The sequence below is a fragment of the Gobius niger genome, assembly GCF_951799975.1.
Source record: "Gobius niger genome assembly, chromosome: 22".
NCBI classification, from domain to species: domain Eukaryota; kingdom Metazoa; phylum Chordata; class Actinopteri; order Gobiiformes; family Gobiidae; genus Gobius; species Gobius niger.
Window position 1 is genome coordinate 7,478,462 of NC_136873.1, and position 18,352 is coordinate 7,496,813.

The following is an 18,352-nucleotide window of genomic DNA, read 5'->3' on the forward strand; positions in this document are numbered from 1 at the left end:
TATTCGAAAATTACTGATTTATGAATACAGTTTTCTACTAAATAAAGATACAGACATGGAGAGGAGCAAAGTTGTTCAACAGCCCATATATACATTTAAAAAAACGGAGAATGCTACATGTTAGCATCGTGCTAATGCTAACGCTAGCTAGCGCTTGCTATGACTGCCGTTTTTTCACTTCTACTGAACAATCTGCTGTGAGAAAATATCCATATGGGCCCGATTTACACTTGACTTTATTTATGTGAGAAATAAGTTTATATTCCAGCAGCAAATGGCTAGAAGGAGTGGAAAAGGAGGAGATTCTATTTTCCCCCTCGGCGAGACCACGCCCCCTTCTATGACGAGATGCCGTCTGTATCTATAGGACCCTTTCTTATTCTAATTTTTATGTAGTCCGACATATCCCCTTATGAGTTCAGTTTTCGATGTGGAAACACAGTAAGCGAACGAGCCCGTGAGGTTTTAGAAGCCAATTTATTCAACAGCCTTATACATGTAGTACACATGGAAGTATTGTTTTGTGCTTCGACACTCGCAAAAACATACAATCCCAGGAGCTGAAGAGGATCGGGATTTTTCGGGACAGACCGATGCGCCTGTTGGTCCTATTTTTAATTCCTTAAATAATCTTTACAAACCAAGTGTTTCAAGTAAAACGGCAAATGATAAAAACAACCCAAAAAAAATAAAAATAAAATAAAAAGTCAAGCGTTTGCATCACAGGAAACGCATCGTATAGTGCAAAAATACAACTTGTTTGGTCGAGGGAAAGTAAACAGGAAGTAAAGAGGAGGGGGCGGGGTCTACGCAGCGTCAAAGGAAATTAATATCAGGCCATTGCTTTTTCCGAAAACTAACAGCTAGAGCTACGACGACACGTACACACGGTAGAGGCTTCACGTTAGCGGCAAAAAAAGGACAGAAAAAAAAAACTACTTCACAGTCAGAAAAGAATTCACCAGTCGACGTTTGTAAGACAGCAACGAATGGTATCACGACACTATCGAAGTGCATGGCCGAGGGAAAGAAAAAAAACAAAATGGCTGAAATAGAAGAAAGGCCCTTCAGCAAGCACGGGCCCGGAGACATTAATATCTGGAGATTCTTTTTTTTTTTTCTCTAAATGAGAAGTCGGAGACAATACTTTACAGAGTTTTTTTTACAAAGCTTGGTTTGGTGCTGATTCGACAAAAATTATCCACTGAAAAGTTGTGTTTTGCCCCGGCACGTTCTCCGTGAACTGCGAAAAGTGAAGCTAGGTTTGTTCAAGGAAGGGGTTTGAGTAGTTTTGACTTGATTCGTTATTGTTCCTCCAAATGTCATGACGTGTGCATTAGTTGGAAGCAATGATTTCCTGATTTTATCTTTTTACTTGAGCAGCTTAACCTCTTAACTCCTGCCTGAACCGAGAGGATCTTTTTCCTCACGTCATCAGATTTTTTTTTCAGTCATTTATTTGGTGGGTGTTCAACTCATTTTTGTAACTCATTTTTTTTGGTCATTTTTTCGTCAACTTTTTGTGAATTTTCTATCACATTTTTGTCATTTTTTTGTCTAATATTTGTCATGTTTTCGTCTAATTTTTATCAAATTTGTGTCACATTTTTGTCAATTTTCTATCACATTTTTGTCATTTTTTTGCCAAATTTTTGTCATTTTTGGGTCAAATTTTTTATCAAATTTGTGTCACATTTTTGTCAATTTTCTATCACATTTTTGTCATTTTTTCATCTAATATTTGTCATTTTTTCGACTAATTTATATACAATTTTTGTCACATTTTTGTCAATTTTCTATCACATTTTATCATTTTTTTGTCATTTTTTTGCCTAATTTTTGTCATTTTTTCGTCAACTTTTTGTCAATTTTCTATCACATTTTTGTCATTTTTTCGTCTAATATTTGTCATTTTTTCGTCTAATTTTTGTAAATTTTTTGTCAATTTTCTATCACATTTTTGTCCTTTTTTCACCTCATTTTTGTCATTTTTTGGTCACATTTTTAATCAAATTTGTGTCACATTTTTGTCAATTTTCTATCACATTTTATCATTTTTTTGTCATTTTTTCGTCAAATTTTTGTTATTTTTTGGTCAAATTTTTTATCAAATTTTGGTCAAATTGTTTTCATTTTTTTGTCACTTTATGTCATTTTTTTGGTAATTTCTTTTGTCATTTTTGTGACATTTTTGCCACTTTTTCATCCATTTTTTGTCACTTTTTTGTCAAATTTTTCTCACTTTTTTGTCACATTTTCATACCTTTTTCCCAGAAGCTTTCGGACTGGGGTAAAGCCAAACTGGAGAAAATGTGCTCGGTTCAGGTGGGAGTTAAGGGGTTAAATGTAATTCAACATAAAATTTACGCTATTTTCTTCCATATCCTGCAGTGCACATTGAGAAAACTCAGACAATTCAAGTTCAAGTCTAAACTACTCAAAATATCAACAAACATACAAAAATTAAACGTTGACTTTGACTGAAAAACGTCATTATTTCTGTACTCAATAAAAACACATGGCACATATTACGCAATATATTGAAGTAAAGTCAACATTTATGTATTTTTTGAGTGAAAGAATCCGCTTTTTGCAGTGTCACAACCTTCCCTCTAACTCCGCGCTCGTTCTTAAGGGACTTTTCGGACGATGTTTCCTCCATCCTGTAAAGACGTAATTGCATATAACAAGACTCCCTTCACAACAACGCCCCGAAACACGACTTTTCAGCGGTCGGAATTCCCAAACATAACAAACTTTAAACTTTGCATTTTCCCAGGACATCTGGATACAAACACAGTTAACAATCCAAACAATTCCAAGCATGCTACTGGATACAGACACCTCAACAGGGGGGCGGGGTCAGGGGGCGGGTCCTCTCAGAAGATGATATATTCATTATTATATATATATATTGCATGTTGATTGGTAATGATATAATCTACAACAAACTCTCAAACCTGTCCAAGTCTTTGCGCTCGAGAAAAGTTCACACCAAAAAAGTCGGAAAAGGAACAAAAAACTACCGTCATGGCCGACCGGAGTACAATTTGGGTCAGAAGTGGGTAGTAAATCAGTTGTATTTAAATCTAGACTCAGTATTTGTACTTTTGAGTGTGTTTACATGCGCTCGAGTAACCTGGTTGTGCCGTATTCTGGATCAGTGTTTCCCAACCAGGGGTACGGGGACCCCTTGGTACCCACTTGACAGGGGGTACTTGGACCTGCCTCAGATATAAAAAGGGGGAAAGGGATAGTTTCAATATTACTTTCAAAGAAAAGTTAGTTTTTGTTATGATTTTGAGTAAAAGGCTTGACTTTGAGGGTATTTTTTCCTGTATTTTCAATATTACACTCTACTAAATACTAAATAATCCATGTTTAGTTACTTTATTTGTTGAGTTAGGGGGTACTCGGAGTACAAGTTACTGCCTCAAGGGGTACATGGTAAAAAAAAAGGTTGGGAACCACTCATATCCTTGTTTACAACTACAATATCCTGGATGTTTAGGCTCCAGAGAGGGGCGGGGCTAGTGACAAATACGGTAAGAAGCTAAATATGCTAAATGTTGCTAACGTACGGCGGCTTTTTTTTGGACAGTTCTCCTGCACAGGGACAAGAACTATCCAAGAAAAGTTCGTTTTTATTATGATTTTGAGTAAAAGGCTTGACTTTGAGGGTATTTTTTATGTATTTTGAACATTACACTCTACTAAATACTAAATAATCCATGTTTAGTTGCTTTATTTGTTGAGATTTTGGCAGGATCTTTGAGTACTCGGAGTACAAGTTAATGCCTCAAGGGGTACATGGTACAAAAAAGGATTGGGAACCACTGTTTACAACTACAATATCCTGGATGTTTAGGCTCCAGAGAGGGGCGGGGCTAGTGACAAATATGGTAAGAAGCTACATATGCTAAATGTTGCTAACGTACGGCTTTTTTTTTGGACATTTCTCCAGCACAGGGACAAGAACTATCCAAGGAAGGGCTTAGAACTGTAGAGCTCTTGTGAATCTTTTGAAGACACACAGTTTTGAAAGCCCAGTACCAGAAAAAAAAATGGCTGTTGGATAGTTTTTGCTCCTGTTACATGGAAACACTGGGAATATCCTGGTTTCCTGATAACCTGGATGTCGGCTTAACCGGGAAACCGAAACCAGGATTCTGTGTTTACCAAATTTGCGTCACATTTTTGTCAATTTTCTATCACGTTTTATCATTTTTTTTGTCATTTTTTCGCCTAATTTTGTCATTTTTTGGTCAAATTTTTATCAAATTTTGGTCATTTTTTAGTCACTTTTTGTCATTTTTTTAGTCACTTTATGTCATTTTTTCGTCTAATTTTTGTCATTTTTTGGTCAATTTTTTATCAAATTTTGGTCACATTTTGGTCATTTTTTTGTCACTTTTTTGTCATTTTTTTAGTCACTTTATGTAATTTTTTCGCCTAATTTTGTCATTTTTTTGGTCACAAATTTTATCAAATTTGTGTCACATTTTTGTCAATTTTCTGTCACGTTTTATCATTTTTTTGTCATTTTTTTCGTCTAATTTTTATCACATTTTGGTCACATTTTTGTCAATTTTCTATCACATTTTTGTCTTTTTTTTCATCTAATATTTGTCATTTTTTCGTCTAATTTTCGTAAAATTTTTGTCACATTTTTGTAAATTTTCTATCACATTTTATCATTTTTTAGTCATTTTTTAGTCAAATTTTTGTCATTTTTTTGTCACATTTTTATCAAATTTTGGTCACATTTTGGTCATTTTTTTGTCACTTTTTTGTCATTTTTTTGTCACTTTATGTCATTTTTTCGTCATTTCTTTTGTCATTTTTGTGACATTTTTGTCACTTTTTCATCAATTTTCCAAGGAACCAGACAAAACCAGGAAACTTAAAATCCCACATTTCAGGTTACTCGAGTGCATGTTCCCAAATTCCCAAAATGAAAGGAAAAATAAGAGTCTTCTCGCTTTGTTTGCGTACCGAATTTGAAATCTCTCGACTCCTCTACCCACCTCTGATTTTGGTACCGTAGGTTTTCCTTCGGTTTGTGATTCCTCCGCGTAGTTGCATCCACTTCCGCACATGAATACTTGCGATCCTTTGACACAACATACTGTATATATATATATTCTTTTAAAATCTTCTACAGGTATGACAATGTTTTTTTTTATTTTTTTTCATCTCAAGCAGGATGCATACACGATTAAGGGGGGGCGAGGTGAAAGGGGATCGGGATTCGGAAAGGGGGCGGGGTTTAAGCCGACGGTTTCGAGAGCAGTGATTGTGGAGGTTTTTTTTTTTTTTTGTTTTTGTTTTTTTAGCTGGCCACTTCTTCGTCGGGTTTGTTCATGGCCTTGAGCTGCTCCAAGAGGCTGGTGGGGGTGAAGATGTTGGTGGAGCCTGGGCACACAGAAAGCACAAAGTTAGCTCCGATCTTTTGGCACAGACGTGTAGATTATGAGTGGGCGTAAATGTGTTTTCAGCTCTTACAATGGAGGCTAGTGTGCCATACAGGGGGGGTGGGGGCGTGTGGATCGGGATGGCATGGAGGCTAAACGGGTGATGTGGGCGGTGAAGTCCAGTCCAGTCGGGTTTATAGTTTGCAGATGTTTCCGGTCATCTTTGGATGTTGATATTTGGATAAACTTCCCTCCTTGAAATATAAACTTTTCTGAACAGATGATTCAACTATCAGTAATTTAATGCCTATATAGCTCTTGTTTTTTATGTTACATTTTACAGTGTGTCATTTCATTTACCAATAATAATAATTTCAGCTTTGGGGCCACTATGGACCCAAGGCTCATCTTTAACCTCTTAACTCTTAATTTTTTTTGTCAAATAGTAAATTTTTTGTCACTTTTTGTCACATGTTAATTTTTTCATAATTTTTTCGTCATTTTTTGTACATTTTTTTGTCCTTTTTTGTCAATTTTTTGTGACATTTTTGCCACTTTTTTGTCAATTTTGTTGTAAATTTTTCGTCCATTTTTTTGTCCATTTTTTGTCAATTTTTCATCAGTTTTTTGTCAATTTTTTGTCATTTTTTTGTCATTTTTTGTCCATTTTTTGTCACATTTTTGTCAGTTTTTCATCAGTTTTTTGTCCATTTTTTGTCCATTTTTCATTGTTTTTTGTCAATTTTTTGTCAATTTTGTTGTAAATTTTTTGTCATTTTTTTTGTCATTTTTTCATATTTTTTTGTCCATTTTTTGTCCATTTTTTGTCCATTTTTGGGGCCACTATGGACCCAAGGCTCATCTTGAACCTCTTAACTCCCGCCTGAACCGAGAGCATTTTCTCCAGTTCAGCTTTACCCAAATCTTGTAGGCCAGTGTAACGCCTCATTTGAAAGCTAAGATCTACAAAATTCATCTAAATGGATCTTTTTCCTCATGTCATCAGATTTTTTTCCATCTTTTTTGGGGGTATTCAACACATTTTTGTAACTTTTTTTGTTTTTTTTTTTGTCAAATAGTAAATTTTTTGTCACTTTTTGTCACGTGTTCAACATATTTTTGTCATTTTTTCATCATTTTTGTATCATTTTTTTGGTAAATTTTTGGAAAATTTTTGGTAAATTTTTATTTTATTTTTGGTGACATTTTTGCCACTTTTTCGTAATTTTTTCGTCAATTTTGTTGTAAATTTTTCATCATTTTTTGTCCATTTTTTGTCACATTTTTGTCATTTTTTCATCATTTTTTTTTCAATTTGTTGTCATTTTTTTGGTCCTTTTTTGTCAATTTTTTGTGACCATTTTGCCACTTTTTCATAATTTTTTCGTCAATTTTGTTGTAAATTTTTTGTCCATTTTTTTGTCCATGGAAATAATTTATTTCACTCAAACTTGGCTGTAAATACTGTTTAAACCGACGCTAGCTCACAGTTAGCCTTGCCCGTTAGCCTGTTAGCTTCTTCTTCGCGATTCAACTTGTCGTCAGAACAAGTGAATCAAGGCAGTCAGTCTTTAGTAGCAGAAGTCAGTCCTTTCGTCTGGTCATGAGGCTAACAGTCAAAGTAATGCTAAAATGCGCGTGTTAGCTAGCCATCGCTCTTTACTCCGATTTGTGTAGCATTTTATGACAACCAACCAACCAATCGGGTGTCAAAAACAGTGCGCATGCAAGCAGTGGCAACTCAGCTTTTAAAAATGGTGCATACTCGGAAAAAACGAAATGTTCACAGTTTGTGCTAGGATAAAAAAATCATTAAAAGCTAATCAAATCAACACATTGAAATAAGAAAATAATACAAAAAACAACACAGAAAACAGGGATGACAGAGACAGCTGAAGACACATTTGAGACACGGGACATTTGAAAGGCGCCGAGTCGGAGTAACGCCAATTCATTTTGTTTTTTTTGTCGATTCGTAATTGTCGAAATTGGCTTTACTCCTCCTCAAACCTGTTCAACACAGTCAGCAGCAGATATCAGACACGGGGTTTGTTTCTCTGACAAAGCTGCGTGTTTCCATGGAGACGTTAGTATTGAGGAAGTAGCAGTAGTAGTAGTAGCAGTAGTAGTAGGAGGTTGTTTGGGGGTTAGAAGAGACAGAGGCAAGCCCATCGCAGTTGGTTTACGGTGATGTGGGGGATGATGGTTTTTAGGGTTCGCCACTGACAGGAGAAAGAGAGGGAGCGAGCTCGGGTTTTTCGGGGGAGGCAGGCGGTGGAAACTGGTCGGAGAGGAGGTCGTTTTGGACTAAACCGAACTCCATTCATATCTGACCGGGATTGTGACGCTAAGTGTTCTGGGAAAAGAGGAAGGCTACATTCCATAATAATCTGTAATAATAACTGGCCATATGTCCATTCTGGAAGAGCACAGAAGGGCCACTGGCTCTAGGGCCCCCCCATCTGGCCCCTCAATTTTCGCCTTAAAGTGATAGTCTGGAAGTCTAAATGTTTTACAAATTTTATCAAATGCGCAAAATTGATTGGTCTTGCATTTTAAAGTAAATAATAATATACAAATGACTTTTTGTGAAGTCCCTCCTTCCCGAATCTCAGCAGCTAATCAGAGTCTAGTATCCTCCCGCGTTGACCAATGAGACGAGCGTTTCCTGTGAGCCAGTCAGTCAGGCCAATCAGGAGGGAAGGGGGAGGAGCTTGATTTTGCAAACTAAGAAGGTATGGTCCAAGAAGGGCGGAAACTACTTTCAATAGACTCAATCTCTCCTCACTCTGCAAACTTACAGACTATCACTTTACTGTACTGTAGTATTTCTTCAGTACATTGACAATTGGATGACAGTTGCTAACCGGTAGCATGCTAGCGTCTTGAGCAGCTTAAACACTGACTCAGACTGAGACTCTGTCGACATGAGAAACTGTAAAAATCACAGAGAAAGGTTTTCTGTTTCTGTTTTTCATCCTGAGTAGCCATTTTGTTTTATGTTGTAGTACTGCATAATGCTGCTTTGGTGTTCAAAATGGCCGCCGGAACTATGCGTGATGTCATTGGAAACGCATGTATAGGGCAAGTGACTGTTTTTGGTAATTTCCGCTCACTTTACATATGGCCTCCCTGCTGCACATCAGTATAACGTAAAGAACCATGTGGTCCTCACTCAGCCAATCAGAAGAGATCACCCTACATCGCAGATCCCGCCTCTGTGACGCCCTGTCCAAGGGGAGACACTACAGGCAAAACTAAATTTTTTCAGTTTTCAGGTTTTGGGCCAAATCTGTCTCTGAACATACAAGCTTTCACCCGGAAACAGAAAATATGCCTAATCTTCACAATAACATGTTTAAATATTGCGCTGATTCAATGTTCCCCCATAGACTTATATGGGAGAACGCAATTTCAAGGGTCTTTTTCTCAAAACACATGTTTCTGTCATTGTGGCGACACTATGTCCACGTCAGTCGGACCTAAAGGCTTCAAATTTTCCAGCCTTGGACTGAACGATATTTGGAAGATTTTTTAGAGGGATTTTTTATTATTTAATCCCTTAAGCCCCATTTATTGAGTTTTGAATGTCAAAAAATGAGGCGAAAATTACATTTTTACACATTTTTCCACTAAAAAACAGCTTATTTTCAAACTAAACAAGAAATCCAAAATCCCCTCTGAGAAAGTCTTGGTAACTCATTCATCAATCAAATGAAACCATGAATTTGAATGTAGTAAATTTGAATCCATTATTCAGATTTCGTCGCCGAAAAGATGGGAAATTTGGGGCATTTTTAGGCATAAAACACCTCGTTCTTAGGCACATTTATGCCAGTGATCGACAGCAACAGTTTCAAATTGATATCTGTAAATATAACTTTTTTTCCTATTGACCTAAAGTGTCTCGCCTTAAACTGAAAGTTATGATTCATACTTGCAGTATTTTCTTGACAAAAAAAACAACAATAAACCTTAGGACTATGTTTTTATGTTGCCAAAGGTTATTTTTTTTGTAAAGTTTTTAGGCAAACAATATTAGAGGTGACTGACTCCGCCCACTTCACGTAAATCACATTATAAAAGCTCTTGCCTATGACAGGTGTGATCAAGTTACAAGAGGACCAAATGTGGGGCCTTATTGCGCTCGCTATATAGCCGTTTGCTATATAGCGAGCGGTTGACCAAGTTTCCAACATGGCTGCCGTGTCGCGGACTGTCTCCTCCGCTTTCTGCTGTCAGTGGGATCTGCACGGAGGCTTGTCCCGCTCCCCTCCTGCTCTCAAACAGGCAGCTTCGTGAAACACAACAGTTTTACAACACAGGGCTTTGCTGGGACCGACGGAGCAAAACCAAAGGAACGACTGGTTCTGCTCACGGCGCTACAGACACGGGGCAGTATGCTGTGTGCTCATACTGCTCAGAGCGCGGCTGCTACTGGAGAAACCAGCGACACCAGGCTGGTTTGCAACGATATCGCTTTAGCAGGAGGGTCCGTGATAGCCGGGGGGGGGAGCTCAACCAAATGAGGTCTGACAAAGTACAGGATGTGCTTGGAGAATATAGAGGTGTATTTCTGTCAACTGAGAATAAGGTATTGCATTAATATCTGATTTTTTAACAAAGCAAGTAGCATACGGAACTGCAGTTTCCTAACTTTAATTAATTTTGTGTGAAAATGTGCTCGATTCAGGTGGAGGCTAAGAGGTTAAATGGGTTAATTATGGCCTTTGTAAATAATTAATCAAATTTAACCTCTTAACTCCCGCCTGAACCGAGAGGATCTTTTTCCTCACGTCATCAGATTTTTTTTCCATCATTTTTTTGTTGGGTATTCAACTCATTTTTGTAACTTTTGTGTCATTTTTTTGGTCAATTTTTTGTCATTTTTTTGTCAAATTTTTATCACATTTTTGTTATTTTTTCGTCGTTTTTTTGTCAAATTTTTATCACATTTTTGTCATTTTTTTCGTAGTTTTTTTGTCAAATTTTTATCACATTTGTGACATTTTTGGACATTTTTTTGTAATTTTTTGTCACATTTTTGTCAATTTTTTAATCATATTTTTGTCACATTTTTGTCATTTTTTTGTCAAAATTTTATCACATTTTTGTCATTTTTTCGTAGTTTTTTTGTCAAATTTTTATCACATTTTTGACATTTTTTGTCACATTTTTGTCATTATTTTGTCAAATTTTTATCAGATTTTTGTCACATTTTTGTCTTTTTTTGTCATTTTTTTGTCAAATTTTTGTCATTATTTTGTCAATTTTTTATCACATTTTTGTCATTTTTTTGTCATTTTTTGTCAATTTTTTATCACATTTTTGTCATTTTTTCGTAGTTTTTTGGTCAAATTTTTATCACATTTGTGACATTTTTGGACATTTTTTTGTCATTTTTTGTCACATTTTTTGTCACATTTTTGTCAAATTTTTATCATATTTTTGTCACATTTTTGTCATTTTTTTTGTCAAAATTGTATCACATTTTTCGTAGTTTTTTTGTCAAATTTTTATCACATTTTTGACATTTTTTGGACAATTTTTGTCACATTTTTGTCATTATTTTGTCAAATTTTTATCATATTTTTGTCACATTTTTGTCTTTTTTTTGTAATTTTTTGTAATTTTTTTGTCAAATTTTACTCACATTTTTGTCTTTTTTTTGTCATTTTTTGTCACATTTTTGTCATTTTTTTGTCAAATTTTTATCACATTTTTGTCATTTTTTTGTAGTTTTTTTGTCAAATTTTTATCACATTTGTGACATTTTTGGACATTTTTTTGTCATTTTTTATCATATTTTTGTCACATTTTTGTCATTTTTTTGTCAAAATTTTATCACATTTTTGTCACATTTTTGTCTTTTTTTGTCATTTTTTGTCATTTTTTTGTCAAATTTTAATCACATTTTTGTCATTTTTTTGGTCATTTTTTTGTACATTTTTTGCCACTTTTTCATCAATTTTTCGTCACTTTTTGTCAATGTTTTCTCGCTTTTTTGTCACATTTCCATCTTTGTTTTCGTCTCAGTTTTGTTGCTATTTTCTATTTTTTTTAAATGTCTTTATTCTCAGTTGTCAACAATAGGCCTCCATAACATCCAGTGTCATCACCTAAGATCCCTGTGTTTTCTCGCAGCCCTAACACATGGAGTCATGCGGTCGTAATATTGGAGGCGAATGGAGAGTTAAGTTCTGAAGAGAGAGGGGGATTAGTGGGAGGGGTCTGGGCGTTCGTTTTAGTCGGTGCTAAAGCATATCAGGCGGAGCGGAGGAGGAGGAGGGGGAGGGGCTACAGCTCAGAGCGTCCGCAGAGAGACAGGTGCAGGAGACCGACACCAGAGGGCACCAGTGCGTCTCCTTGTCCGACACTTAGCGGGAGGGGGGGGGGGGTCTCTCTGGGGACAGGTCCTGAGAGGTGAGCACAGAACACAGTGACAAATCCAGAGTCTGGAAGTCCTCACCAACACCAGGCTGGTCCTACGGGTGTCTCTGAAAGTGTTACAGACGTCTAAGGATGGACCTCCGGGTGCATCAAACCCCAGGGTAATGGCGCAAGGGGGCGTAGGTTAAGTTCAGACCGCAGGCTAACGTGACCCAAAACTGTTTTCCGTGTTGTTTTTTTTCCCCTTCAGTGTCCGATCTCGTGTGGCTGTAGTGTAAGAGATCGAGAGGTGAGAGAGTCAGGATGGTGGCTGAAAAAACAGGTATCTAATCCGAATATCCGATACTGAACCGATACCTGTAGGTGAGTATGGACTTGCTGTCATTTTGAAGCCCTGACCCTGGATAATTCAGTCGCTGAGTTAGTTTAAACCTCTGCAAACAAACTATTGATCGCTGTGCACAATGCCGCGGCTAGCAATAGCATAATGTTAGCTGCTGAGGCTAGTAGCAACTATTATAATTTGGTAACACTTTATTTTACACTTCCCTCGACACATTGTTACTGCCAAATGTAGTACAATGTCATGAGCTCTGTAACAATGTGTAACAACATGTACCTATGTGTTACTTACACGTTGGAATAATACATGTTTTTAGTTTGGAGGTACATAATGTAATAAAACATAAGGCCCGTGCTACAAAAAGGTGTTAATTTGGGCCCGAAGTGCCGTAATGCACAAGCTTAAAGGGGGGGTGTTATGCAAAATGGACTTTTTCAAGCTTTCCATCATGTTATTATGTCATTCCCTCATTAAAAACATGCCTGAAGTGTTGCCTTGGCACAATCACGTATTTCTGAGTAATCTGTAAAAACTCTGATGGCGGCTATTTTAGGGATAGGTTTGCCTGAGTCCTCCTAGGAACGCCCCCACCTCCTGGAGACGCCTCCGAGCTTTCGTCACCAGCCGAGTAACCAACCACCGCCCCTCAGCAGAACCCCCTCCCCACTGATGCCACAGACAGCGTGTGGAGGGGGCGTGTCGGAAAGGGTCTGAGGTTCTTAAAGAGACAGAGGCCTATTTCAAGACATTCACTACAGCCATTTTGAGAGAGACATTTTATACAAGGCAGTTATTCTAATTTACTGCATTTACAGACCAACAGAAGGTCATCATTGTTGTGTGATATAGACTAGTGCTATGTGATTGAAAAAAGCAGAATACCCCCTGTTTAATATAGAAGCTGCAGTTGCACGTATGACCTGAGGTGGCAGTAGTGAGTATAAAATGACTAACTTGCATCTAGCCCCTTTAAGGGTCTTACTACGGTACATTATGTACCTCCAAACTACCAACACTCATTATTCCATTGTGTATATGCTATATAGATACAGACGGCATCTCTGGAATCGCCCATATATGGTCATGTTTGAAAACAGCTAAGGGGAAAAACAATTTTGAGAAAAATCTAAACTTTCTCTGATTATTCAAAGCTCATTTAACAAACGCTGAATTATGAATATAGTTTCTACTAAATAAAGATACAAAGACATGGAGAGGAGCAAAGTGGTTCAAAAGCCCATAAATACATAAATAACAGAGAATGCTAACTTGATGCTAACATTAGCATTGTGCTAATGCTAGCACTAGCTATGACTGCCGTTTTTTTTTTCTTTTTTTCGCTTGTTTTGAACAATCTGCCGTGAATAAACATCCAGATGGACACAATTTAGACTTCACTTTATTTTTGTGTGGTAAATAAATTCATATTTTTCCAGAAAATGGCTAAAAATTGTGTTTCTCAAAAAGTTTCTGTTTTCCCCCTTGGCGAGGGCGACTAAATTTAGTAAAGGTACAATGGATTAAGGTAGTGTAAAATTAAGTGTGATTAATAAGAGATATGTAGCATACTTTATTTATTTATGAAAATATGTGAAAAAACATGGATAATGTGGGGAAAAATTGGGTGAAAAAAAGAAAAATGTGGGAGAACCATTGACTTTTTTTTTTCACTCAAAGAAGCCACGTTTAAGAAAGTCTCTTGGTATCGGTTAATATCGGATATCGGCAGATACTCAACCCCTCAGTATCGGCAAAAGAGCCAAAAAAAGATCGCTCAAAGATGCTGAAACACCGCTATACCACTGTAAGTATCTGATCTTGGGAACTGCAGCTTAAAACATCTTTCATTCAGCGTTACAGGAGGTGAGAGCAGGGAGGTGGTTCGAAGAGGAGATCACCCCGAACCGTCAGCCTGCAGTCTGAAAGTATCCTGAAGACGGGTTTGATGCACCAGCAGAGAGATGAGCCAGGGATGGACCCCCTCAGCAGGCTCCTGTCTACCACGGAGGACTTTTCACTCAACAAGGTCAGTCAAGCAACGCTGACCCAGACAAGTCGTGTGTTAAAGGATTAAACATTTATATGCCAACTGTAGAGCTGCACAATATGAGAAACCGTCAAATTAGATAAGTGTGTTCCATTGAGTTTCATGTTTGTAGATATGTTAGTAAGTGCTGTTTACCATATTTAACCAATGTCGTATCGCATATCATTAACCTCTTAACTCCCGCCAGAACCGAGAGGATCTTTTACCTCACGTCATCAGATGTTTTTTCCATTTTTTTGTTGGGTATTCAACTCATTTTTGTAACATTTTTGTCATTTTTTTTTTTTTGTCACATTTTTGTCATTTATTCGTAAATTTTTTGTCAGTTTTTTGTCACATTTTGCCACATTTTTCTCATTTTTTTTGTCAAATTTTTGTCCATTTTTTGTAATTTTTTTGTCAATTTCTTGGGACATTTTTGCCACTTTTTCATCAATTTTTCGTCACTTTTTTGTCAATGTTTTCTCACTTTTTTGTCACATTTTGTCATTTTTTTGTCATTTTTTGTAATTTTTTTGTAATTTTTTTGTCACATTTTTGTAATTTTTTTGTCACATTTTTGTCATTTTTTTGTCACATTTTTGTCATTTTTTTGTCACATTTTTGTCATTTTTTTGTCACATTTTGTCACATTTTTGTCATTTTTTTGTCACATTTTTGTCATTTTTTTGTCACATTTTTGTCATTTTTTTGTCACATTTTGTCACATTTTTGTCATTTTTTGTGTGATTTTTCGGTAATTTTGTATTGACAGTATTTCTACCTTCATTTTCTCCCATTTAACTTTATTATTTTTCCAGTGCACTTCTATCAAATACCAGTGTTGTGCATATTATATGACCTATAATGACCATATTATATGACCAAATGTTTGTAATTTTTTTGTCAAATTTTAGTCAAATTTTTGGTCAAATTTTTGTTCGGTATTCAACTCATTTTTGTAACATTTTTGTCATTTTTTTGTTATTTTTTGTCACATTTTTTGTCATTTTTTTGTCACATTTTGTCACATTTTTGTCATTTTTTTGTGAATTTTTTGTCACATTTTTGTCATTTTTTTGTTATTTTTTGTCACATTTTTGTCATTTTTTGGTCACATTTTGTCACATTTTGTCATTTTTTGTGTGAATTCAGGCCTGATGTTGCCTACCCCTGCTTTACAAGTATGTTTGACACCCCTGCAATAGACGTAAGGCTGGGATTTTTAGTAATTTATCCGTTGTCAAAAATCGTTATATTTCTTTTGTACCGTGATATAGACTTTAGGCCATATCGCCCTGCCCTACAAATGACTCCATCTCAGTCAAGTGGAAGGCCAAAGAGACATCAGTTGACCTCCACCTCAATGTTAAACTATAGGCTCTTTAGAATGTTGTGATGTCACGTGAACGCAAAGTAGATTTATGTCATTTCTTCCTTAAAACGATTATTCTTTTTCCAGTTCTTTCAAATACCAGTGTTGTGCATATTATATGACCTATAATGATCACATTTTTGTAATTTTTTTGTCAATTTTTTGTCAAATTTTTGTAATTTTTTTGTCAAATTTTTGTTGGGTATTCAACTCGTTTTTGTAACATTTTTGTCATTTTTTTGTTATTTTTTGTTACATTTTTGTCATTTTTTTGTTATTTTTTGTTACATTTTTGTCATTTTTTTGTCACATTTTGTCACATTTTTGTCATTTTTTTGTTATTTTTTGTCACATTTTTGTCATTTTTTCTCATTTTTTGGTCAAATTTTTATCACATTTTAGTCATTTTTTGTCACATTTTTGTTATTTTTTGTCACATTTTTGTCATTTTTTTGTCACATTTTGTCATTTTTTTGTCATTTTTTTGTCACATTTTTGTCATTTTTTGGTCCATTTTTTGTCAATTTTTTGTCATTTTTTTGTCAAATTTTTGTTGGGTATTCAACTCATTTTTGTAACATTTTTGTTATTTTTTTGTTATTTTTTGTCACATTTTTGTCACATTTTTGTCACATTTTTGTCACTTTTTGTCAATTTTTTTGTCAAATTTTTGTTGGGTATTCAACGCATTTTTGTCATTTTTTTGTTATTTTTTGTCACATTTTTGTCACATTTTGTCACATTTTTGTAATTTTTTGTGTGAATTTTTGGTAATTTTGTATTACCTTCATTTTTCTCCCATTTAACTTTATTCTTTTTCCAGTGCACTTCTTTCAAATACCAGTGTTGTGCATATTATATGACCTATAATGACCATATTATATGACCACATTTTTGCAATTTTTTTGTCAAATTTTTGTCAAATTTTTGTTATTTTTTGTCACATTTTTGTCATTTTTTGTTACATTTTGTCATTTTTTTGTGAATTTTTTGTCACATTTTTGTCATTTTTTTTGTCATATTTTGTCACATTTTTGTCATTTTTTGTGTGAATTTTTGTGAATTCAGGCCTGACGTTGCCTACCCCTGCTTTACAAGTATGTGTGACACCCCTGCAATAGACGTAAGGCTGGGATTTTTAGTAATTTATCCGTTGTCAAAAATTCATCCATATCGCCCTGCCCTACAAATGACTCAGTCAAGTGGAAAACCAAAGAGACTGCGATATATCATGGCCTCTTGCAATATTGCTCCTAATATTGCTATATTGTGCAGCCCTACAGTGCAGCTGGTTGTTTTGAGATGCCGTGTGCAGCTGTGGCCCTGTTGTGTGGTAGAACATTCTTTTGGCTGTGGCTCCAGAGCGGGGTCCATCCGCGGGGCACAGGGGTGGAGCACACACAGTGTATTAGAGAGAGAAAGAGAAGCCCTTTGCTGAGTCAGAAGGGCTTCGGAGCGGCTGCCTTTACTTTGTTTCCTTTCTGCCTCCCTCTGTCTGCCCGCCCCTGCCTCACTCGGCCGAGGCGTCTGCGTCCTCAAAGGACACCCTAGTGGACTCTCGGAAGTCGGGGTGCTGCAGGTCCGATAAGAATTTGGTGGGAGTGAGCAAATGGGTGGAACCTGTGGGAGGAACAGAGCCGTCTTCACCTGGGGGTCTGTCAGCACGCGTCCCCGCCCCCCCCAGCACCCGAGGGCCCGCCACCCACCAAACACCGTAACAGTCCTACTCAGTACAGGCACTGCACATACACACACCCGTCCAGGCAGTGAGAGGTGGGACACTTCAGCAAACCACGCAGGGGTGCAACAGTCCAGTCAGAGTTCTGTTTGTTTTGTTTGGCTCTAGAACTGGTCAGATCGAGAATCAGAGGCAAATGTTCTGGGCTGTTTCAGTGTTCGAGAGGTTTCATCAGCATCAGTGACCTTCAAGCGGCCGGCTGGATATATACACTGTTATTGATTGACTCTACTCTAGCTTCTTTTGTACAGTGGGCCAGCTGCTCCTACTTTCTGTTCAAAAACAATCTTCAATTCAATCATCATGTATGTTCCGTTTTTTCTCCTACACTTTTGCACAGGGATGCGCCGATCTGACACTGGTATCGGATATCGGAGCCGATACTGGAGAAATACGATATTGTGTGTCGGCTGCAAATATCCGATACTGACCCTGAAAACTGGTAACAATTTTTTGTTGCCAGTTTTGTCTTTCAACGTCTTAGCCGCTTAACTCCCGCCTGAACCGAGAGGATCTTTTTCCTCACGTCATCAGATTTTTTTCCATCATTTTTTTGTTGGGTATTCAACTCATTTTTGTAACTTTTTTGTCATTTTTTGTCATATTTTTGTCATTTTTTGGTAATTTTTTTTTATCGCATTTTTGTCATTTTTTGTCATTTTTTAATCCATTTTTTAATCCATTTTTAGTCTTTTTTTAATCAAATTTTTGTCTTTTTTTGTCACATTTTTGTCATTTTTTGTCATTTTTTCGTCAATGTTTTATCAATTTTTTGTCATTTTTTTCACATTTTGTCACATTTTTCTGTCACATTTTTGTAAATTTTTTGTCATTTTTTAATCATTTTTAATCAAATTTTTGTTTTGTTTTTTGTCACATTTTGTCACATTTTTGTCATTTTTTCGTCAATTTTTTATCACATTTTTGTAATTTTTTTATCACATTTTGTCACATTCTTTTGTCATTTTTTTGTCCTTTTTTTGTCAATTTCTTGTGACATTTTTGCCACTTTTTCGTCACTTTTTTGTCACATTGTTTTCGTCTCAGTTTTGTCACTATTTTCACA

The 18,352-nt window shown here is 36.2% G+C and overlaps 1 protein-coding gene across 2 annotated transcripts in view; it reads right to left on the minus strand.

Annotated features, from left to right (window-relative positions):
• Positions 1-5,271: 5,271 nt before the first annotated feature.
• The window catches only part of stxbp1a (syntaxin binding protein 1a), a 60,514-nt gene continuing 47,433 nt past the window's right edge, over positions 5,272-18,352 (minus strand). The window contains exons 19-20 of one of the 2 annotated variants that reach the window (XM_079581266.1): positions 17,018-17,168; positions 5,283-5,415 (exon numbers count right to left, since the gene is read on the minus strand). In XM_079581266.1, the coding sequence (XP_079437392.1) occupies positions 17,059-17,168 (110 nt within the window). In that variant the 3' untranslated portion in view covers positions 5,283-5,415; positions 17,018-17,058. Of the gene's footprint in view, positions 5,416-17,017; positions 17,169-18,352 lie in introns of both variants that reach the window. The other variant, XM_079581267.1, reaches the window with a different exon arrangement.